Genomic DNA, 25,263 nt, shown 5'->3' with positions numbered 1-25,263 from the left:
TAGTTTCAAAGAGATACAGCCTTGAGCACTTGTGCGCTCGAGGATAGCTGTGGTAAGAGCGCCGTATTTAAAGGCGCTTTTCTCGAAACTATGTTTTTGAAGTCGGTTGGCAAGATTTCTCGAAAACTACTTAACCGATTTTCAAGAAGTTTTAAACAGGTCTTTGAGATACAATTCTTAAGACTTAGACGAGTTTTTTCGATTACAACTCTTTCAAAAAAATGTTTTTTTTTTCTTGCGAACATTTTTAAAACTTTAGCAATGTTTGATATCACTACAACTGGTTTCAAAAACTAAGTTCGATAAATAACTTAAGCACAAATTACACAGCAATTAATAATATTATTTATACATACATATGTGTTATGTAAGAAATTATCCTTTAAATTTTAGCATCCAACTAGAGCGGCATGTGTCTAAAAGAAGATTTCTCGCCTCCTTGTTTTAAGTTTTATAAAAGTCTCTGCCAAAAATCAAACTTACAGTTTTTTTTCCTTCGTTTAAGTTTTAAGTTAAGGCTTGATTTAAAACACGTATTTTTGCTCTTAAGATGACCCTTTAAGGAGTTATTCTGCCAAGGCAAGCGCATCTTTTTGGCGAGGGGTCACCGGATTTTGTTCCAAAGAATTCATAACTTCTTTGTTGATGTTTGTMACAATAAAAAAGTTCTACTAAAATAATTCATTTTTTATATAAGAAAAACTTGTTGAGAAAAGCTGTTTTTTCCCAATAGGTTTTGTATGGAAAACTTTTTCATTTGACGAGATTTCTTCACAATRTTTGGCACTGTTCAGATCGAATCACTTTACCATATAGCTGCCACATAAACTGAACAATCGGAATTAAGTGTCTGCGTAAAAGACTTTTCATTTGACGATATATCTTCATGAAATTTGGTATGACTCTAAGGCAATAATACAATCTCGGAAGAAATAGTTTAGATTGGAACACTATTTTTATTGTATAAAAGCGTCGGTGCAACTGTAGTTATGTGTTTTCTTGTTAATAAAAGAAAATGTAGTAACAATTCAAAGGATTGGTAATTAATTTATATTTTGTATTGAAAGGTTATATACAAAGGTTATATACATGTTTTTGGAACCAACCATAAAGCGCAAGTAAATCAAATAGGCGAAAAATATTCAAAAATCGATGAAGATAAATTTTATAAAAAAGAAGGTATACACATTAGGTGAATATGATTATGACTTCGATTACATATATAGATGTCAACGATGAAGAAAAAATATGATGAATATGTGTGTTAGGGGGAAAAGGGAAGACATTACTCTCAAATTCTGTCAAAGAGTTTGATAAAGTTGTTTTAGGTGTTCCAAATGACAAATTTTTTTAAGAGGAATTCAACCAGGGAGTACACCTAGAGATCCATCACTTCAAAATATACTAAGAAAACGACCTAACATATATATACATACATATACATACATATATACAAAGCGTCTTACCATATTACGTAAGATAAACCGAGGCCTGCATTTTTATGTATAATTAACCACCTTGTTATGAAACGTATACAAATTTACACAATAGAAGAAGCAATAGAGTTAGATCCTTTGCAATTTTATTATATATGCACGAGATACACCTCGATTTACTCTGAACTGAGAATGAATACCTTTGACACGATAAAGAGAAATGAACGAGCTTTTATAATACATATACCACCACATATTATAAAGAAATTTTTTGGCAGGTCAGAAAATTTAACAAACAGATTTATTTAAATAAATGTTTCAACATTTATCTTCTGTTATATATTTATAGAAAGTTAATTCTTTTCTATAAACAATTAATTAAAGTCCTCACTGTCACAAAGTGTCATAAGCAGTGCCGGTTTTAACACTACCAGCGCCCTGGGCGAGATTTCTACGGCGCCTTCCAACTGCAATTCAAACCCATTCGAAAAAAGCGAAAACATTTAATGAAATAACCGTTTATTAAAAGAAAGAATTATTTATTATAAAAAATAACCATTTATTACAAAAACACTAATAAAATTTTGCTTTTCTGACCTTTCTATCAGCGAACTCTTTTATAAGGTTGTCAAAGTCGATATTTTCAGCAATTTCGTTTTCAATTGACAAAGTTGCTACGTTTGTCAATCTAGATTGAGAAATTGTTGATCGAAGATAGGTTTTTATCAGCTTCAGCTTTGGAAAGCTATGCTCCCCACTAGCAACCGTTACAGGTATAGTTAATAATATTCGCAATGCTATCCATACATTTGGATACAGTTCTCGTAAGTTGCAATCTTTGAAGAAATTTAAAACAAAAATGGGAGTAACCACATTTTGATTAGGCAAAAAGGATGTCAGCCTTACAAGTTCATCACACAACATACAACCATCTATGTCTGATTTAGAGTATACAGTTAATTTTAATTGGAGATCACTACAGAGCTTGACAAGGTCGGGTTTTTCTGGAATCTGTTTAATATTGTACTAAAAAGACCAAGATTCAGAGTACTCATTTAACTGTTCGAACCTTTCATTAACTGAAATTAATGTAGTGTCCAAAAGACAGTTGAAAAATTCAACATCAAATTCTTTTTCTGGAGAAGTTATAGGGTCACCGCGTGCAATTTCACTAGCTTGACGCTTAACATGGCGAATTCTTGTTACAGATTCAATTTCCAGTTCTTCGGCCAACTCCTTCGCAGTTAAAATAGCGCTTTTAAAGCCTGTATTTCTGTAGTCTTCCAAGAAATTGCAGCATTTTTTCAACATTTCAGTACATTTACCAAAATCCATATCTGTTGACTGTAGAGATTTACTTACAATATTTATTTGATAAAGTATGTTATACCAAATAAGCAATGAAACTATGAAGCTGAAATCTTTTAGCTGTTCGGACAGAGTAGTAGCGTCATGAGACACTTGAACATCAGTTTTCTGACTTTCAAGAGCCAAAGTAATCAAAGCATCATGGATCAATGTGAACAACCTCTGAAGTACCCCAAACAAAGTGACTGATCCTACGGATGACCTAGCGACATCGCATAGTACTAGATTGTAGCTATGACAGCCACATGACACATAAACAGCTAATAGGTTTATGTCGAGAATTCTCCTTTGAACCCCAATATTTTTTCTCTTCATATTCGCCTCGTTGTCATAACCCAGACCTCGAACTATGAGCATGAGCTGGAGGGCGTCTGCGGCGCCTCTTTTGACAGGCGCCCTGGGGATCGCCCAACCGCGCCCTACCCTAACACCGCTACTGGTCATAAGCGTTCAAGATATAAGTCTAAAGTCTGCACGAACTACAATAGGAAATATTCTACAAGAAAAAACTGAGGCAGTGCCATACAAAGCTATCATGACAGCTACATTACCATAAGTTTGAAAAGCAGTTCAATATAGAATTGTATTTCAAATAGATTTGAATTTCTATTTCGAACTCTATTTTTTTAAATTATGATAAAATTTTTCTTTGGTGTATTGCCAATCTAATGGCTTCAAAATGGCATAAAAAGTCTGACGGCAGCGAACTTATGCACAAATATTTATTTCTCAAATATGGCAACATATTATTTACGTATATACCTGTGCATAAAGCATATAAACAATTATCAATGTACTCACTTTTATTTGTGTGTCTGCCAATGCTCGTATTATTTCAGGCATCTCCATATGCATAAGTACATACATATGTATAATAAACTCACATTCACTTAAGGCAATATGTCTGTACGCAAGTACAGCGCAAAGAGCAAAAGTCAACAGCTGTTGAAAAGTATATGCCCTGCCTCCTTTTGTGCGTCAACATATTATCATAACTGTCGACAGAGAGATAAGGCATTTTATAAAATTTTCATTACACGCCCCCTAGCGCTTGAAATTACGCTTAAATATTTCGCATTTGATGACAGGTTTAAGTGAAGTTCAATGCAAATTCTCTAAAGTATAAAAATTTTCAAAAGATTTTACTTTAAACACACTTAAATGAACTTATGTATGTACGCACATAGAATGAAGAAAGAGGAAAGTTTGCGGGCAACCAAACAATTCATACTCTCGTAATTTTCGCGATTCAAGGCTGGAGAAATACTTTTGTGCCAATCGACTGAAATTTAATACTGAACCGCAAAGGTGCTTTCTAATTTTCATCAAGAGTTACCAATATGTTATATGTACACAGGTATATAGGGGCTACGGAAAATATTGACATGATTGTTCCAAATTTAAATGCAAATGCTCAATTATAACAGAAAAAATAATTCCAAATAATGTTAAATAATAATAATCTCCCAGAATGACCGATTGATAGTTTCGGAAAAATGTGGTAAGCACTGAGGTCCACATATTCGATATAAAGGGGTTTGGAGAGTGATGGTCTGATTTTGACAATGTTACCACTTGATATGGCATGTCTTAAATGCACACTAGTTTTATTCCAAAATCTTCCTGCTTGAATAATATATATATACATATATATATATATACATTGTTATAGAAAAGAATCAGATGGACTATAAAATTGTTATATTAGATGTAGTGGTACTTGTAATCCACCTTCGTTCTCAAGCTGGTTCATCAGCAGGCTTGTTTGGGTGCCTGGTCACAGAGGAAACGCTAACAATTGCAAATCCTGAGAGGGCTCAATTGATCACATTGTAAAGGGACCGAGTTGGATTTCCATTGAGGTCTTGCATTCTATTACTGAACCAATGGACCTCGTGTGCGCTTAGCAAGCACTCGTCGACTACATAGAGTATAAGGCAAGCAATATAATGAACTACTTGCTTTCAGCAAAATTTATGTTGCCTCTATTGTAAGAGCACTTACTGGACACCGTCCAATAGGCATTCCTGCGGTGAGGCTTGAACCACGCTGGACGCTATTTATAAAAGTTGTATGAGGGAGGTTGATATGAAAATATGGAGACACTTTGTTCTCCATTGTTCAGTGTTGCAAAACTGAGGTTGAAATATCTCGGTATTCTTACTTTCGGGGAACCAAGAGATATCGCCGAAACCGATATTAGCCGCCTCAAAAAATTTACGACGGGCTAAAAACACTCGATCGTAAAGGTCTTACGATCCAGTACATAAGAGATTAAAAGTACCACAACGGATCGGCGTTCTAAGCAGTCCAAGTGAGATCATTCTTAGAATCAATGTTTTAATCTAACATAACCCAACCTAACCTATATGGTTATAATTAATTGAATAGTTTTTAAAATATAATATTTGTTTTTACAAAAATCAGAAAACATGAACAAAATTATAATATCAGTTTTGCTGTGCAAAATTAGTATACATGAAAGAAAACAGAAAATCACTTGAAGCCAACATATCTTATATTCCAAGAAAACGACTTTTAAAAGCTTTTCTTTTACAATTTTCCAGTTCATAACCTCCTTTTATTCTTCCACTTTTAGACAATGGTTTAACCGCCCTCTCTTCTCTTCACTTTAATTATTAAAATTATCCAAAAATGCCTCCAGATAATTACGGAGATAGTCCAACTTGGTACACAAATATGTATCGAGAGTTACTTGTAGTTTACCAAACTACTTGTATATTTGCATAATTATTTCAAAATTTTAAAATTTTTCGACTTTCAACAGGAAAATTTTCCTCGATTCACTATCTAGAACAGTCAGACCGAGCTCATTTTAAGAAAATAAATTTTGTGTATATTTCATCCTCTTGTTCACATTCATTGGTAGAATGTATCGATATCTGGGTATACGGTGACATGTTTATTTCTGGGTAGTCTATGCGAATAACTTTTGAGACGAAACCGAAATTTCTTTTGAGTAAAATACGACATTTTTTAGGCTATCCACTTTTGATTTTTGGTAAAACCTTAAAGTTTTCCGAATAAATTTTCGGTAAGGAGCCTTAGAATAAAGATCACGTGACTTTTTAATGCGCAAGAAGTAACGCAGAACACATGATTAACTGGAAAACTAAATTTGTCTTACTATCAAGCCGGTATTTTTCAAATTATCCATTACATGCCATTATCTTAGAACTAAGAGCACATCCAATATTTTCAAGAACAACGTCGTAATATGGATACCAAAGCATGAAAATTTGCTTAGATATCACAGGCAACAAAAAAAATGTATTTTTGTAGAGTTGTACAGGGTTTGCCTCAATTCTTTAAACACTTCTGTGTCGAAGCAGCGCTGCCAGCATTGAAGGCGTCCCGGAAGGCATACTTCAATAGCCTTCAGATCCGAGGATCTCCTCTGTTCATTTCAAAATCGCGTGTGCCACTCGGAAAATTGCTTCTTTGTCCCAGAATCATACTCAAAGATACATGACTCGTCAACTGTGATTACGTTATTCAAAAATTGGGGGTCAAATCTCCTTGCCACACTTCCACTCGTCGTAATTTCTGGTCGTCAGTGAGTACTTTTGGGACCATCTTTGCAAACACCATGAGCATGTTCAAGTGCTCCTTCAGGCTCTTCAGCTCTGTCAGGAACCACAGCATTTGATAAACTAAACATCTGGACAATTAAACGAATCCTTAGTCAACGGTCTGACTTCAAAACTGTGCGAAGCACATTGCCGGTGTTTGTCGAAGTCGCAGGTCTCCCAGCAATGTCTTCATCAGTGGCCTCTGACGTACATCTCTAACGAAAGCTGCATTTTCGACTTGCACCACTCCCAGAAACACATTGTGCGAAAATGTTTGTCCAGACTCACCAGGTGTTTGGAGTCAACTAAACAGCCTCTTGTTCGTTAGCTAGGAATGCTCTCTACCGAATCCAGTCGGTTCTGTCGCTTAACTCGTTGCCTAATTTTGGTCCTTTTTTAACGAAATTTATTTTTTCTCAAGCAAACTCTTTTCAGTTAACCTTTTTTTGGTTTACTTTTTTATTATTTGTTTTACATATTAAAATCATTAAAAATTATGGTTTTCATCTATAAAGATAATAATCTTTTAAGATGAACCGAAACCATAAGGTGAAGAACTACGTACGGGTACGTAATAATCACCATTCACCATATAAGCATTTGTTATTGCACCCATTTTCACACCACTGTAAGAAGTGCCACAATCATCTTTCACCGCTTCCTCATAGTCACCACAACGCATACTGGGGAAGTCATCACGAGCCACAGCCTCCGCGTAGTAGGCGGTGGAGCGCGCATGACTGCAAGCACCAGTTAAATCCAAAAGACAGCCAGGTTGAGTCTTACCACCATTCGGGTAGAAGGCGCCCTTACCAATTGGTTTGAGGAAACCSAGTAGACCGCCATTGGTCTGAATGGACTCAACATAATTGGCATCGTTGGCATTCAAACGTTTGTTGGGCTTAKWATAACTGAAGARTGGCAGGGCGGGGTCCAAACCGACTATGGCGTGAAGCATTCCATTTTTAGTGTTCTTACCAGCATAACCGGCTACATGAGCACCCAAACTATGACCGATCACTTCCGTGTCATTCAAACTCAAACCATGTATATCAACCAAATAGTTGATCATGCTGGCCACTTTTTTGCCAACCTTAGGTACAGCAACAACAGAGGAGGCATAATCGACGGAACGTGCGCGTGCCCAATCGACAATGATCACATTATATTTTCCACGTCCCAACCAGGCAGCACGAATATCCTTATTCATGCCGGCGGTGTAGCTCTGAGTCCAACCGTGAATAACGAACCTGTAGTGAAATGTAAATGTTATGCACATCTGGTGATACTGGATCAGTTTATGTCACACCTTGTTGGATTGCTAGCATCGAATTCGGATTCGGATATGGACTTGAAGCTTTCTGTAATCTTTTGTGCCTTTGACGGATTTCTATTTGTGTAGAGGTAGAAAGTCACTGGCACTGGTAACAGACGACTCTGTACTTCCTCCTGTTTCTCCAATTCATCTAGCATTTGTTCACCCTCTTCGGTTGAGACCCAAATTAAGGACCCGTCCGCCTGTGGCACATACCAACCATTCTCTCCGCTTATGCGTTCGTCTTCAGAAATGGGAACGGCAACAACTGAAACGGAATTTATATGAGTCTTGCTAGTTCAATATACCTTTAAGTACTTTCTGTAGTGCTCGTGTAAATACCTGTTAGAGCGCAAACCGCCAAAATCACCAATACTTTCATTGTTTAGGTTTAATGTTCTACTATTGATCTTTTGGGGAAAGTATGACGTTTTATACACACTCGGGAGTATCGATATTTAAGTACATTATGAGTGCATCAGATAAACGAATCAAATAAATTATTAAGACATTCCATTAAATCAGTTAAAGGAAATGCTCACGCTTATTGGTCACGAAAAAAAAAGATCGTATCTAGAATTACTGCATTTCTTTTAGCACACACCTACCCAAATTTAGCAGATAAAAGTTTATTTTTCAAAGCTCCATAGGCGGCACTATGGAGTGTTTTCATTTTTATCAGTTAGCATAATTAGTATAAGGGGGTGCTGATTTACTTTCGATGGTAAACATTTTAATTAATGAAGCGGATGTCGCAATCAATGAAACTAATAAGCGGAGAATTAATTTAAATGTATAGATGGACATGCATATTTCGAAATGCTTTTTAGTTAACTAATCCACATTTAAGCTAATAGATTTAGCATATGGCTATTAATACTACTTCATAAAATTCTCGTCTCACGTTGTTGCCAAACGCCTCCGAAGCAGCAGGACCGATTTTGATGACATGTGGTCTGTTTGTCGAGTATGCCTGAAAATCGACCAAAATCTGTTTTTATACCCCTAGAAGTTAAGTATGGTCCATACTAGATATTTTTACATCCCCTGGGTAACACTTTTGGTTTTTACTTTTTTATGATGAGGAATTCAAAAATACTAATTCTATATTTTCACTCTTGACTTTTAATTGCGATTTTTCTAATACCCCGTCGCATCCACAGATCAGCAAGATGGCAATTAAATAATGTATAGTAATAATACTCCTCCCTTCTTCGTTGACAATTTGGACGGTAGGAAGCAATTCGGAGTGCACCACACCTCGATAACCGAAGAAACATTACCTAGATTTTTGACACGGTTTTTCGGCTTCGACTCACCTTTGCCACGATATTCGGTCGATTGATCATTCGGTTCCGGCTCGTAAGCATGAATCAAAAACATATCGCTAGTAATACTACGTTTACTGATATCGTGGCAGTCGAAATGCATTGTTTTGCAGCCGTTAGCGCGACTTTGTTCTCGGAAAAAAATAGTGAATTTGGAACCAATCGCGATTCTACTTTTCTTAGACCCAACTGATATTTCAGAATGGATTCACTGATTCTTCTGATATTCCAACGATGCCAGTAGGATCCCTGAATGTTAATCGTCGATCCTCAAGTACCAATTTCTAATCAATTAATCTAATCAGTTAATAGTTAATGGAAGTCCTGGACATGGTTTGTCGTTAAAGTGTTCTCAATCCTATTTGAATAACACCTGCTCGCGACAGACAATTATCACCGAATGCATATACTACACACGAATGATTTTTATGAAGACCATTCAGCTCCTTCTAAGGTTATTTGAAACAGAAGTTCCAAGAATACCAGCAGAACACAGCACGCCATAAAGTTACTCGGCGATAGTGTTGGTGGTCGACAGACCAAAAAGCTTCTACTTATATCCGTCGACAATAAAGAATAATATTGTAAGTGTCATAACAGAAAAATACCCTTAAGATTTTACCTTTAAAAAATTTAAAAAGTGTAGTGACAGAGTCTTCATAGGGCGATCAAACATTTGTTTATTTAAAACCCGAAAATTTCATCTGGCGATTTTTACCAGAAAAATAGTTTAAGAATGAGTTTTGTTGAAATTGTGTGTTTCCAATGTAATCAAAGCTATCGAATCATTGAAAATGTTGCAGAAGTGTTTTGGAAGGTTACTTCAGTACGTGGATTTTATTCTATCTCCTGTGGGTAAACTTAACACATTTTGGTCAATGCTAGACCCGTATGAAAAGTAATACAGATCGAATTTTCCGGTTATCGGCATTTCGAACGAAATATATATTTAAAATAAAATCGAAATTTTCAACCTAGAGTTCTCTTGTTTATGCCGGTACTCAACCTCGCAAGCACTTATTGCGAAACAGCCTCAAAAAAATACGCTTTACCAAATAACTTATTAACGTATTAACTGAGGTTTTGATAAAACAGAGTTTAGAAATTCACTACTTATTACAGGGACATGAAAACATGTAACTACTCTTAATACCTAAGTAAGTTCCTTATCACCCATTGCGACTGATCTTTGGGTTAAAATCAACTCAAACCACTAATACAAAACTCCAGTATTGTTTGTGAAGTTTACCAGCACTTAGACAAAGTTATTTGTATAAGTAAAGAGCACGTACACACAAAATATTAAAATAAATAAAATAGTTTTTAAATAAAAAATTAACTAATATCCTTTTGTTCTTATAAAACAATGCTTTCATAAATACATTATTATCACTAAAGATTTTAAGCATAACCGTAGCCAAAAGGTGAGGAGCTATGTACGGGTACATAATAATCACCATTCACCATGTAAGCATTTGTCACTGCACCCATTTTTACACCACTGTAAGAGCTGCCACATGCATCCTTCACTGCTTCCTTATAGTCACCACAACTCATGCTGGGGAAGTCATCACGAGCCACAGCCTCCGCGTAGTAGGCGGTGGAGCGCGCATGACTGCAAGCACCAGTTAAATCCAAAAGACAGCCAGGTTGAGTCTTACCACCATTCGGGTAGAAGGCGCCCTTACCAATAGGTTTTAGGAAACCCAGTTGACCGCCATTGGTCTGAATGGACTCAACATAATTGGCATCGTTGGCATTCAAACGTTTGTTGGGCTTAGAATAACTGAAGAATGGCAGGGCGGGGTCCAAACCGACTATGGCGTGAAGCATTCCATTTTTAGTGTTCTTACCAGCATAACCGGCTACATGAGCACCTAAACTGTGACCGATCACTTCGGTTTCATCCAAATTCATACCAAATTTATCGACCAAAAAGTTAATCATACTGGCCACCTTTTTGCCAACCTTGGGTACCGCAACAACAGAGGTGGCATAATCAACGGAACGTGCGCGTGCCCAATCGACAATGATCACATTATATTTGCCACGTCCCAACCAGGCAGCACGAATATCCTTATTCATGCCGGCGGTGTAGCTCTGAGTCCAACCGTGTATAACAAATCTGTGAAATTCGGATGTTAGACTTATCACCACCTCTTTTGAATACATTTAACCAGTTTATATCACACCTCGTTGGATTGCTAGCGTCGAAGTCGGAATTGTTAATAGACTTCGCAGTTTCGGTAATCTTTTGTTTTTTTGACGGGTTTCTATTTGTATACAAGTAGAAACTCACCGGCACTGTTGAAAGTCGGCCCTCTATTTCATCTTTATTCTCCAATTCATCTAGCATTTGTTCGCCCTCCTCGATTGAGACCCAAACTAATGAGCCATCAGCTTGAGGAATGTACCAACCATTCTCACCGCTGACACGTTCCTCTTCAGGAATGGGTACGGCAGCGTCTAAAGATAAAGTCAATGAATAATTTTCATGCGACTGATTACAGCTAGCGGTAAATTACCTGTGGTTAGCGCACAGATTGCTAAAATTATCACGACTTTCATTGCCAACTCAATGGGAAATACTATTAATTCTTCAATGAATCCAAATCAATTTATATAACAGGGGGGGTCTTAAGTAGCGTTATGTTTCGATGTCAGTCAGATAATACAAACCGTTATCAACAAAATAGTAGCTTAATGTTCATAAAACATAAAAGCGATAACCATGACATAGCGTTGTAAAAGTATAAATTTAAATTGATAAAAAATCGCTCATTTATTCAAATGGTTATCGACTAGTATTGTCGAAGTGCTTTATTATTACGAAGATAAGATACTAGAAGTACACTCTATAAGTGGTAAATTAAAATTTTTCTGTCAGTTTCTTTAATCGCAATATAGTTTGTTGCATTAGAGTTTAACATTCTTTACGAAATAATTATTACATTGTTAACGCCTTGCAGAGCCACACTGTCTTTTGCCTTTTCAAGTATATTCAGTAAGGTAATATGTTGCGATTGTAAGTATTTGGTGTTTAAGGAATATAAAACTGGATGATCAGTGAAAGATTTGGGTTCATATTTCCCAATGGTCTATGATTATTTCCACACCATACATACCAGCATTATTCGTTACTTTGGCGTTGCCTTTGAAAGAAAGCTTTAAGATGTGCATATTGGGATTCGATGTTAATAACAATTAAAATCGCATACTTTTGATTAAATTTTAAGTATTCGTTAATAGTTGAGTAGTTTCGCTATAGTCCATAGAATGACAGATATATGACTGGGATAAACCAGCTAAATGCGGATGTAAGAGAGTATTTCATACTCTCAAAACTTTCAACGTTCACAGGCATATTTTGAGATATTTCGAAATAATTTATGAGAATTTATCAAGAATACTCGAAAACATGTTTGAAGCAATTTTGTGGAAATTACTCGCATACTGATAATGTTTAAGAAAATCATTATATAATGTGACGAATTTCACACATTTTTGACATAACCCTAAAAAATATCCAATACGAACGTGAAGTTATGATATGAAGATATCTTACATATTGACGGATAGATACGGTATAAAGTCAACTGGAAGTTTGAATTCTTATAACGGATGTAAGGGTGTTCAGCACCACAATACATTATTTCCAAGACACGGAGCTTTCTAAGTGTCACTCTTAAATAAATATGTATATCAACGTCATTATAAGGCGTGGTCAGTTGCAGTTTTCAAAAGTCGTTAATCAATTTAGTAAAATTTGCCCTTGAAAAATTGACTCGCCTACTCAAAATTTATTACCACTTCTATTTTATTATGACTATAAATAAATCATATACTATCTTCTAAGTTCTCAAGCCGTGCGCTCAGATTTTTAATTGGCAACAATTTAGTCAACTGAAAAATGAAAAATACTATGGGTTAAGAAGTGTATTTATTTTTTACACTTGAAAACTATTTTCGTCTTAGACCCCAAGCTCTCCAAAGAAAAAACAAAAATTAAAATGGATTGAAATTATTTTAATAATAATTACATACTATCGACTACGTCAACATTCAACGCTGATATCGGTTATCGCATTGATTTTTATGCCTGCAAAAGTAGACAGCGTTCTATAATGTTAAACCACTTATTTTTTTTTTCTTATTTATTTATACGTTTTAATCACGATAAAGTAAACAAATCTTAAACTAATAAACGGTATTAATAAATTTAATAGGTAGTAAAAATAGCTCACTACAATAAGTTACAAACTAGCGATAGGCACACTGTCAAAAAAACGTATTGTCATTAGAAAGAGTAAGAAGTTAAAGAAATAAATAAATTCGAGTACAGTTGCCTTTTCGAAAATTGGTTGAGTAAGTCTCTTCTTGTTTTCATGATATTATTTAATTTTAAGTAGATGTGTCTTTCAGTTTTGTTTCTTCAAGAAGCAGTTTTTTAGCTAAAAGTTAAATTTATTTCACACATAATTAATTAAAGGAAGTTCCTTCTACGTATTCAAAACGTAGGCACCTATAGACTAAATCTACATATTGGGAAAACTGGACTTGTCAGCGTCCTCTGTTAGATTTAATGTTCATATCATACACTGTTCCCTTATAATAGGGAATATCGTCACCTTTAGGTCTACAACTTTGCTTCCGTCGGTTTGTTTGTAAATTTAAGGCTTATTTTATAAAAACGGCTCAAAAGTGTTTCCTTTATTCCTTCAAAAGGCAATGCTTAATTAACACACGAAATGCTTTATAATCCATTTTTTTGTAAACGAACGTTGCTTTACAAAAATTCTATATTTTTTTAATATCTAATAGAAATCATATAGATGGTAGTAGTAATAGGTAAATGGTAGAAGTAATAGTATTATCAGTATAGGTGTTAGCCTCAGTAAAGCATGGAAGCAAAATATTCCGCAAATGTCAAGAATTCGGCTCAAAAAGTGACATTTTCCGTTGAGAATAAGTTTCGGATGCAAACAGATCTCTACAAATATTTTGTTAAGGTTAAGCATTTATCGATTAAATCGAGACGTCTATTAGAAAACGCCGGAAACAAAGTTGTAGATCAAGCAAGATGATCTATGTATCGGAATACATACATGTATCGGAAGTAAAGGGTAAAATGTATCAAGTATACACAATGATCAAGCTATCTCAATTTTAAATTCTACATAATTCGTTCACTTTACATGCAATAGAAACGAAGTAATCGAAATAAAATAGTGATTTTTAAGAAATAGCATCACACGTCTAAACATGTCGAAACTGAAATGTAATTACCCATGACTCAATATGTGAGATATATTACCGAAACTAAGAGAGTGATGTAAAAGAGCTGTGAGTGTAACTCAGGAACTAACCGATAAATTTCAACCAAATTTGGTACCTGAAGTTACCCAATCACTCTAATCTTCTTCTTCTTCTTGAATGGCGTAGACACCGCTTACGCGATTATAGCCGAGTTAACAACAACTCTAATCATACATTTCGGAAATGTGCAAAGGCTGAAAACGACTACACCTACTTTTTTTTGCAGATTAATTATTGTACCTGATTTCTTGACTTCCAGTATACAAATGAAGATCCAACGAATATACAGATATAACACTTTGAACAAGAAAAGCCCTCAATTGTCGAAGTCCGGCTAAAATTTTTGAAGAACAACAAATATTTGATCCCACTCCATTTGGTTGACTTTTTTCCAAGAATATCGGCCAATCTAGTATACAAAATTTGGAGAGAATGGAGGAGTTTGTGAATATTCCCTTGTCCCAAAAATGAGTAAAATCTCGTACATCCACCATACATCCATAAAGATAATATTTAATAAATTTTAAGGAAATTCAGATATCATATTTTTCCAATAACAGTATATTTTCTTGATGATGGTGAAAAATAAATGCAGCACTTCTGATTTTTAGTTAAAATATATATGTAATTTCCGCATTCACTTCAAAATGCGAGAGTGGGAAATATTCTGTCACATTCGAACTTAGCCCTGCATTACTACTTTGCACCACAAATGTTAATGAAGATCCCTTCAAAAGGTTCTTAATATCTCACTAAATACCTTGGCGCTAATTTCGTGTACTTCTTATGATAAATTCAATTCCATCTATTACCATCTATATGTCGATTGGTGCGGTCGAAGTTGCTATCTTTATCGATTGTCCAGTGAGAATTTCATGACATTTCATTGATTAGAAGTGAAGTTATTTCGTTTTAAATGTCAGTATGTTTATGTTATCTATGCGAAAATGACCTTCGAATAAAGGACAATATTAAATTTTGTTTTAAAATTGTTAAAACTTTTACCAAAACGTTTCAATTTATGAAACAAGTTTATGACGATGATTGCCTATCTCGTAGCAATGTGCACGAGTGGTTTCAACGTTTTCAAAGGGGTCGTGAGGACATAAATATTTTAGATTCCTGTTTACTTTGGAACGAACCTTGTAGATCAAAAAGGAAAGATGAAATTGGTGGTGGGATATAGGCATCATATTCGTTAAAATTAAATCAACAATGGTGCTGGAGTGCGTCACATAACTTAACATGGTTGCCATGAATAATATGTATGATTAAGGTATGTTTCTGAAGAAATTGTTACTGGCAGCAAATGTTCGGCTTTCGCCAAGCGAAGCTGTTTTTAGAAAAATATGGTACAACACAAAAAGGTATAAGCAGGTAATCGTTTTCCGCAGGTCAATATGGATCACAGCACGCTAAGGTGTCATCTGTGAGAATAATCGGTCTGTTTCGGTTGTGCGACCACACAGCAGAGACATCCGAACCATACCCCTTAGTCACAAATTTATATTTTATTAACATACGTTCGTTGTATTACAAAAGAAAATAAAAATCACCTCGAGCTGTTTATCGCAAAGTTTGTAATACCCAGAAACGTCGTGGACCCTATAAAATATATAAGAGGTCAATTTAAAAGTGCCCAGTCTGATACATAGATGGTTGTATGCCAATTAAATCCATAAAATTTTTAGTTAACCCTCCGCTACAAATGGCATGTGTATAAATATCACATATGGCATCATCAGTTTGTGAATTATATCGTTTTGATTAAGGATTTTTTTTATGCTAAAAAAATTAATAAAAAGGAATTTCTCGAGGTAAAAAATACTGTTGAAATAAATAATTTGTTCTAAGACGAGTTTCCATCCAGGATTGATAAGAATGTTCAATACAAATGAAAATATTAATTATTAAAATTACGATTTATTAAATCACATAATATACCCCATGCAGAGTATAATTCCCGTCTCTTATCTTCTTAATAATAAAGCACATTCTTTAAGTTAATTGATATCTTCTTTAATGAAATTAATTTTTTATATTATCACCGTCATGTCATAGTTATCGCATTTAAATTTTTCGTCAATAATTTATTTGATGCATTTGCACTTACTATATAAATTGGCTTGCATTCATTCCAAAATTATTAGTATCTCCCATTGAGTTTGCAATGAAAGTCGTGATTACTTTAGCAATCTGTGCGCTAACCGCAGGTAATCTACTACTACTTGCTTGTATTCAGTGCATGGAAATTCATTAATTTCATCCTTAGTCGCTGCAGTAGCCATTCCCGAAGGGAAAAGAGTCAGTGGTGAGGATGGTTGGTATATTCCTCAAGCTGATGGCTCATTTGTTTGGGTCTCAACCGAGGAGGGTGAACAAATTTTGGCCGATTTAGAGCAGCAGGAAGAAATGCAAAGTCGTCTACTGCCAGTTCCAGTGACTTTCTACCTCTACACAAATAGCAACCCATCTAAAGGAGTAAAGATTACCGAAACTGTCAAATCCATCACCGATTCCGGCTTCGATGCTAGCAATCCAACAAGGTATGATATAAACTGGTTGAAAAGTGTTTTAAGCATCTGGTGATACTACATAAGTATAACCACTAACATCCACAGATTCGTTATACACGGTTGGACTCAGGGCTACAACGCTGGTATGAATAAGGATATCCGTGCATCTTGGTTGGCACGTGGAAAATACAATGTGATCATTGTCGATTGGGCACGCGCACGTTCCGTCGACTATGCCTCCTCTGTTATTGCGGTACCAAAGACAGGCGAAAAGGTGGCCAGTATGATTAACTTTTTGGTCGATAAATTTGGTATGAATTTGGATGAAACCGAAGTGATCGGTCACAGTTTAGGTGCTCATGTAGCCGGTTATGCCGGTAAGAACACTAAACATGGATTACTTCACGCCATAGTCGGTTTGGACCCCGCCCTGCCATTCTTCAGTTATAATAAGCCCAACAAACGTTTGAATGCCAACGATGCCAATTATGTTGAGTCCATTCAGACCAATGGCGGTCTACTCGGTTTCCTCAAACCAATTGGTAAGGGCGCCTTCTACCCGAATGGTGGTAAGACTCAACCTGGCTGTCTTTTGGATTTAACTGGTGCTTGCAGTCATGCGCGCTCCACCGCCTACTACGCTGAGGCTGTGGCTCGTGATGACTTCCCCAGTATGCGTTGTGGTGACTATCAGGAAGCAGTGAAAGATGATTGTGGCACTTCTTACAGTGGTGTGAAAATGGGTGCAATAACAAATGCTTATATGGTGAATGGTGATTATTACGTGCCCGTACGTAGTTCTTCACCTTATGGTTTCGGTTCATCTTAAAATGATTGCATATAAAGTGATGAAAATTACTAATAAAGATGTGATATGAGAAGATAATTAATTGTGTGTTTACAAAATATGTTACGTTCGCTTTTAAGATTCTGGAACACATCGTGGTTAAACCCAAATTCTTCTAAAACTCGTCTCTCAGTACAGGAACTTAGTGAGATATTAACAACCTTTTATAGTGAATTTCAATAATGTTTATACTCAAAAGTAGTACTCTCGCATTATAAAGTATATATTTTACATAAAAGTAGAAAGTATTGCTTATATTTTTTACAATCATAGGCCAGAACGTACACTGTTATTAGGAGATATAGTTTTTGAATATACACATACACATTCATCGACATAAGTTCAGCCTTTGTTCGAAAATAGTTTTATAGGTTATGGGGACTAAGGGATATATTTACGCGATTTACCCGATTTTACCTATTTTAGAATACACAGATTGACCGATACTTTAGATAAAAATCTGCCATGCATACTGGTATCCAGTTGTTTGGTGTCTGAGTCTTTGAAAAGTTTTAGCCCGATTTCGACAATAACATATTGAAGGCACCACTTGTTCAAAGTGTTATTGTAATATATTCATTGGTTGTTGATTTGTATACTAGAAGTGAAATAACCATTTTTTCAAGTGATTGCGGTTGCCCAATCCCCTTCGCACCAAATTTGGTTGCTTTATGGGCGGATCACGCTGACTTTTAGAAAGGCTTTAGCGAGCAGGTGTCCCTGGCTACTGCTACTCATATGTACCCAAATTTAATGTCTAGACGTTATATGCTTTTTCGATTCCTGGCGCTTTGTGGGCGTGACTGTGGTCTGGTCACGTCCATCTGTAATACCAACTTTTCTGACTGCTAGAGAACTTATATGACCGTTATTCATATTTAAACTCGTTTCGTCAACCTGATTAGTTATATACAAATAACTTCAAATCCATCTAGCTTAGTTTTCAGTGTTACAAACAACCGTTAGGTGAACACAACTATTATTCTCTGTAGCAGAATGTTGCGAGAAAATTGCGTTATATGCGAAATAAGTAAAATTGTAGTCCTGCTGGCCAATGAGTTTTACAATGTTACTTAAGAATTCGCCAAATTTAAGTTAACAAAACTGCTCTGTTGTAACATGTGGCGAAAATGAATATAAAATTAGTTAATCTTACTTCGATCTACATTAATGTGTCGCCATTCGATATTATGATACCGCTTCTTCCAATGGTCGAAACACTTCGCAGATTCGATTTTCGGGATAGCCCTTTGCTCCTTCATTTCTACCTTGTAAACGACGGCGCCTTATGGTTCAGTATATTTTTGGAAATAGGAAAAAGTCACACGGACCCAAGAATACGAAATCAGCAAGCTTATAAAAACACGTCTAACTTCAGCGGCTACTCAGGCAAAGTAAGCAATGAATACAGCTGAAATTTGGTAGTAAATACTTCAACTGTATAACGTTTCGTTTTTCCAAAGTGCAGGTGGCAATTATTGGCAAAAATGTTGTAAAGTGTGTAATTTATAGGATCTATTAAGTTTCATTCGAGGTGTTAAAAATTTCGTGGAAAATTGCCAATATAAACAAAAGAATCTCCATCCCACATCCTACATTATTCAACCCAATTAATGAGAAGTGTTTAAAAGCCATCGAGCGGTTCAAACTTGAAAAGTTGATTAGGTTAATGCAGAAGGTGTTAACATCTGCCAATGTTCTGCTGCAAATAATATCTGGATCTATCGAGTACTCTGCATTAATTAAGCTAGCTGAAGTAAACAAAATCATATATTCGTTTTTGTAATTTGTTCTTTGAGCAGGATGCTTTTTTCATCGACAGTTCAAAACCGCACGGTAAGTTTTTATTTCTTTGATAATAAATCCTACTCATTTCTGTTTATGATCACGAAGCGAACCCTATATTTATTCTAACTAAAAAGTTAGAAAAAATTGTGACGACATCGCTTTTTAAAATTTGTTTTTTAATTCCAACCATTTGCTCTATTTAATATTAAGTTTTTAATATTCCCAATAAATTTATGCTATACTGTATCGCTAAACCGAAATAAGTATATGGGACAGTTCATTGCTGGGTGCGATTATATGCAGATCGGTTGCAAATTGATTGACCACGTGCTTGTTTGTTTATTTATATTAAATAAAGTGTGTAATAAATTTATTCCTGTCTCAAATCAATTTTTATATCTTTACTATTGAAGAGCAGTTCCATATACTGGAAATCTCAGAAACTGGAATGTTTTTACGTTTTAACGAGAATGAAAAAAATAAGAACACGATTGAAAATTTTCTAAAAGATCTCTAAAATATGGTAAGACACCTCGAAAGGTCCGACAACTTTTAATAAAAGAAAGGAAGTTCGAGAAATCAGGCGTTTGGCGGTTAGTAATAACGTAATTGTCAATACGGTGTCAGTTGTCTTTTCCAGTGACTACTCGACGCGTCCAACAAATCCCGAAAACAGATAACACCATTCGATATGAAAAGAGAAATGCCAAACCGAGAGTTTTGCAAAGACACAAGTTGGTGCGACTTCAGTTTGCATAAAAGTAACTTTTTTGTGTCACCGAATAGCAATCCGTCATATTTAGTGAAGAAAATAAGTTTAACTTAGATAGGTTCGACAGTTTTCAATATTATTAACGCGATATTCGTCGTGAGAAAAAAAAAAACCGATTCGCTAGAAACATTCAAGACGAATCGCAGAGAAACACATAGAGCTTCTGAATAAGGTGTTAGTGCAGTTTGGTGAACAATATTGGGGTGAACTGAGGACTTTTCAACACTATAACGTTCGAATTTATAGAGCCCCATCTACTCGAGGGTTTTCAGAAAACAAAAATATTTATGTATTGGAATGGCCAGCAGTAAAACCGGACCCATCGAGAATCTATGGGACATTCCATCCAAGAAGGTGTATGCCAACGCCATATACCAATACCTAACAGTATTGGAATTGCAAAGAGCAATCCATAAGGAATGGTCAAATTTAAATTTGTGTTTATTACAAAATTTAATTTGGTCGATGCCATTTCGTATATCTTCTGTAATAAATAACTTTTTTTACCAAAAACAACAATGGTTGAAAAACCAGTATCAGGAGATCTTCTAATGTAATATACCCGTATTTTTGCAACGATATGTGATAATATGTGAAGCATTATTCCATTATTTCATCCATGGGCATGTAATAATTTTTATTAACTACCTTGAAAGAAGAAGGAGCGACTATTACAAAGCCGTTGGGAGGACCAAGACAATGCACTGTGTCACAAGTCAGGGAAAATGACGACAAAAATCCATGAATTAGGCTGCGAATTCTTCAACATCCACCGCATTCTAAAGATCATACCTTTGTGACTATTTCTTGTTCTCTTATCTGCTTGCTTACTGTTAAGACATTTTCGGCAAGTGAAGTGGTGAGGCCTAATTGGTAGCAAAGGACACAAGTTGTATAGGTATCGAAAAGTTGAATGGTCGCTGTAATCAGTGCAACACTTTTGAAGGGAAATATGTCGAAAAAAGAAAACAATTTTGCCAAGAAAAAAAAAAAAATGTGTTTTCCTAAGGCAAGCCGGGGACTTTTCAATTGACCTTTTATATTTTATAACTGATCAGCCTAATGAGCTGAGACGATATAACTCTGTCCGTTTGTTTGCCCGTCGGTGTATCCGTATATATGTCACTCGGATCTTTGACACATCGATCTGACATTTTGCGCACACACTTTTCTCCTCAAAAAACTGCACATTCGAACCGCTGACATGGGACTACTATAAGATATATGCAAACTAATCGACGAAATTCAAATTCTTGTTTGGAAAACTTTTTTATTTGTGAAGGTTATTATAGCTTCCAAGTGAAACGATTTATTAATATAATTTTGGCTGCGTCAGCGTTCAATGCTGATATTCGTTATCTCACTGATAATTTATAGTCTATCTTAAAAAGTGCGTAGCGTTTCTATAGTTCTATAGTTGTCCAATACTTTTTCGGCCTTATTCACAATACGCATTACCACAAATCACGATAAAGTAAACAATTCGTAAATTTAATAAGCAGACATAAATAACAGAAGGTATAAATGAATTTAATAGTTCATTACAACACGTAACAAAATAGCGATAAATACACTGTCAAAAATTAATGACAAGAATAATAGAGATAAGGAGGTAATGATGGTATTTCTAAAATTTATCCAAATATAAAAACATTCGAGGAAATAATATGTATACATATGTGTATATAATAATATTATATATAATACCCTTATGTATTACTAACAGTTCGCCGCCGGTGTGATAAGCATGAATACTTAGTGTTTGGTGCTATAAGGAGACATTGACCGATATAATAAATTTTGATTACCAAATCACGTTACCGTATACATCCGTAAATCTACTTGAATGGGAAAAATTTAGATCTTTTTCAAAATGTGGTGGGAACATTAAGGGGTTATATACAGTAAGCTGGCCGAAATAAGCGAATTTTCCAGATTTTTTTGTTTTTCAGAGAAAACCTTTAAATTTATTGACCAAACATTTTTACACATATTATGGTATCTTTTAACTGTATTTCAAGACTTAGTATTAGTAAAACAAGAAAAAACGTTAACTTCGTCTGCATCGATATACCCTTCACAGGTGAATTTCTTTTAGTAACTATGTATTCAGTTTATTTGGAAGCTATATGCTATAGTAATACAATCTGAATACGATACCACGTCAAATATGAAAGTTTTCCATACAAGTTTGTATGGCAGCTGTATGCTATAGTAAGCCGATCTGAACAATTTTTTCGGAGATTACATTGTTGCCCTAGAAAATAACCTGTCCCAACTTTTGTGAAGATACATCGTCAAATGCAAAAGTTTTCCATACATGAACTTGACTCCGATCGTTCAATGAGCGGTTTCTTGAAGAGAAAATGACGTTTGCAAAATTTCAAAATGATATTTTAACAAGTAAGAAAGGGCTGAGTTCGGGTGTCACTGAACATTTTATACTCTCGTATGATAAAGTGATAATCGAGATTTCAGGCGTGGTTGTGAACCGATTTCACTCATATTCGGTACATGTCATCAGGGTGTTAAGTTAAATATTATACACCGAATTTCATTGAAATCGGTGGAGTACTTCCTGAGATATTGTTTTTGGTCCATAAGTGGGCGACGCCTTGCCAATTTTCAATTTTTAAAAAAGCCTGAATGCAGCTTCCTTCTGACATTTCTTCCGAAAAATTTATAAATGTTTCTAACGTTTTTTGTTAGTCGGTTAACGCACTTTTAGTGATTTTCTACATAACCTTTGTATGGGTGGTGGGCGTGGTTATTATCCGATTTCTTCCATTTTTGAACTGTATATGGAAATGCCTAAAACAAACGACTCTATACAGTTTGGTTGACATATCTATAGTAGTTTTCGAGATTTGTACAAAAAAGTTAGTGGGGGGCGGGGCCACGCCCACTTTTCCAAAAAAATTACGTCCAAATATGCCTTTCCCTAATTCGATCCTTTGTGCCAAGTTTTTTTTAATATCTTTATTTGTGGCTTAGTTATGACACTTTATAGGTTTTCGGTTTCCGCCATTTTGTGGTCGTGGCAGTGTTGCGATTTTGCCCATCTTCGAACTTAACCTTCTTATGGAGCCAGGAAATACGTGTACCAAGTTTCATCATGATATCTCAATTTTTACTCAAGTTACAGCTTGCACGGACGGTCCGACGGACGGACAGACAGACATCCGGATTTCAACTCTACTCGTCACCCTGATCACTTTGGTATATATAACCCTATATATCTGAATCTTTTAGTTTTAGGACTAAAAAAACAACTGTTATGTGAACAAACCTATAATACTCTCTTTAGCAACTTTGTTACGAGAGTATAAAAACTAAGGGACTAGTTCGTATATGTACAGACAGACAGACAGACAGACCGACAGATGGACAGAGCGACAGACAGACAGGCGGACATGGTTAAATCGACTCGGCTCAACATAGTGATCATTTATATATGTATATACTTTATAGGGTCTCCGACGAATCCTTCTGGGTGTTACAAACTTCGTATCAACCTTGATATACCCTGTTCAGGGTATAAATATTTATTTTGAAAGGAACTACAGCTGTTCACCGGGATCTATTCATAAAAAGGACGGTTTGGGGATATAGTGGATATCTCTGAACCGTATCCTCCGAACTTAAAAATTCTAGCAAATTTCGTTAAAGTAATGTTAAATCTAGTAATTAATCGAAGAAATAAGCAAAATAATATTTTTTGGTGGAATGGCGGTTTGTCAAAAAAAAACATTGATTTTTTACCAAAATTTCGGGCTTTAGGTGAGGGTGGCTGATCAGAATGTTCGCACATGGACTGCCATGTGTAGTACTTTGTGATGTCATAGAAAGGAAGAACTCCTGCGTTCGAACTGCAGATTTGCAAAACGCTTGGTGGCCAATGAAAACTTACACTTACGTTTCATTTCCACTACCGTAAGCTCGTTGGGATATCCGAAGGAATGCGCAACCAAGTGCTTAAGTCTTGACCGCCCAAACATGGTACAGTCAAGAAGGAAGTGTTGAGTTGTTTCCACCTCATCTTCTTTCATACATCTTCGGCAGGCAGCGTCCGGTAGGGTTCCCAGACTTACTGCGTGGACGCCAACAGGGCAATGTCCCGTTAAAAACCCCACTACTAAGGAGAGGCTAACCTTTTCGAGGACAAAGCGATCACCTGATCTTTTGCCATCGATCTTGGGCCGAAAGGCTTTTGTCACAAATCACGTACCGATTGTGTCCCAGCGCTGACCAAGCTTCCGCGAATCCCAGATATGTAATAGTATACCGCAAGACGATAAGGCAGCACCCATCCATTCCCATTCTACCGATAATGGCTGTAGGGTGCCCTCAGCTTCAGCTTTACAGTTTCCTGCGATTCCGCTGTGGCCTGGCACCCATTCCAGCCGTTTCCCGAGTGCATTCGATGCTATTGATAGCGAAAATTCTATCTTTAATTGTTTATAAAAAAAAATATTTTTTTTTTCGGCGAGAAAAAAATCTACGATTAATTACTAAAAAATATATATAAGGAGCTCGTGTTAAAATTTGAAACTAATCGCTTTAGCCAACTTTTTAATTAACTCTAACACAAAGCTCGCTTTATGCTCTTCACTGTTAGATTTGACCTTTCTGGTGTTAGTCTCAAGAGAATTAATGTACTTTTCTTAGTTCGCTCTTAAGTATTAGGAACTTTCTGTAACAGAAAAATACAAGATTATATTGTAGAAACTTAAATTTATTTATGGTTCGATTTTTTATTTTTTTGTCAATTTCAACTTTTCTCTTTAATAATATTCAAATTATTAAAGGCCCAATATCGGTTTTAATCTCGTCGGCATCATCATTAGAAAAGGCAATTAGCGGTTTAGGCTATAGCATTTTTTAACTATTATCAAAGAAGTACACACTTGCTGTATGTGTTTGCAATATCGATTCAAAACAAAAAGTGCCATTTTGCATAAACGTGGACAAAAAATAATTGATA

At 35.6% G+C, this 25,263-nt stretch overlaps 3 protein-coding genes and 1 pseudogene across 5 annotated transcripts in view; 1 reads left to right on the top strand and 3 right to left on the bottom strand.

Moving 5' to 3' along the window:
* The window catches only part of LOC108969146 (neuropeptide Y receptor), a 229,298-nt gene that overhangs the window by 182,069 nt on the left and 21,966 nt on the right, over nucleotides 1-25,263 (bottom strand). The gene's annotated exons all lie outside the window — the stretch shown is intronic.
* Nucleotides 6,885-8,136, bottom strand: LOC108969133 (annotated as a pseudogene).
* LOC108969147 (pancreatic triacylglycerol lipase-like) lies at nucleotides 9,954-11,615 on the bottom strand. The gene is made up of 3 exons (XM_018933699.1): nucleotides 11,566-11,615; nucleotides 11,233-11,506; nucleotides 9,954-11,165 (listed from the first exon to the last, which is right to left on the bottom strand). The coding sequence occupies exons 1-3, from the start codon at nucleotides 11,606-11,608 to the stop codon at nucleotides 10,442-10,444; spliced, it is 1,041 nt and encodes a 346-aa protein (XP_018789244.1). The 5' UTR covers nucleotides 11,609-11,615; the 3' UTR covers nucleotides 9,954-10,441.
* Nucleotides 16,521-17,714, top strand: LOC108969148 (phospholipase A1-like). Its single transcript, XM_018933700.1, has 3 exons — nucleotides 16,521-16,569; nucleotides 16,629-16,902; nucleotides 16,978-17,714. The coding sequence occupies exons 1-3, from the start codon at nucleotides 16,527-16,529 to the stop codon at nucleotides 17,699-17,701; spliced, it is 1,041 nt and encodes a 346-aa protein (XP_018789245.1). The 5' UTR covers nucleotides 16,521-16,526; the 3' UTR covers nucleotides 17,702-17,714.

This window comes from Bactrocera latifrons, unplaced genomic scaffold, assembly GCF_001853355.1.
Source record: "Bactrocera latifrons isolate USDA-ARS-PBARC rearing strain unplaced genomic scaffold, ASM185335v1 scaffold_241, whole genome shotgun sequence".
Classification (NCBI taxonomy): Eukaryota; Metazoa; Arthropoda; class Insecta; order Diptera; family Tephritidae; genus Bactrocera; species Bactrocera latifrons.
This window is presented reverse-complemented; position numbering and strand designations above follow the sequence as displayed.

Excerpts from the sequence above, each read along its gene's own strand:
- LOC108969147 (XM_018933699.1), bottom strand. The coding sequence starts at position 11,608 with ATGAAAGTCGTGATAATTTTAGCAATCTGTGCGCTAACCACAG. Across the intron at positions 11,507-11,565 it reads AATCTGTGCGCTAACCACAG|ACGCTGCCGTACCCATTCCT; the intron begins GTAATTTACCGC and ends CTTTATCTTTAG. Across the intron at positions 11,166-11,232 it reads GACGCTAGCAATCCAACGAG|ATTTGTTATACACGGTTGGA; the intron begins GTGTGATATAAA and ends CGAATTTCACAG.
- LOC108969148 (XM_018933700.1), top strand. The coding sequence starts at position 16,527 with ATGAAAGTCGTGATTACTTTAGCAATCTGTGCGCTAACCGCAG. Across the intron at positions 16,570-16,628 it reads AATCTGTGCGCTAACCGCAG|TCGCTGCAGTAGCCATTCCC; the intron begins GTAATCTACTAC and ends TTTCATCCTTAG. Across the intron at positions 16,903-16,977 it reads GATGCTAGCAATCCAACAAG|ATTCGTTATACACGGTTGGA; the intron begins GTATGATATAAA and ends TAACATCCACAG.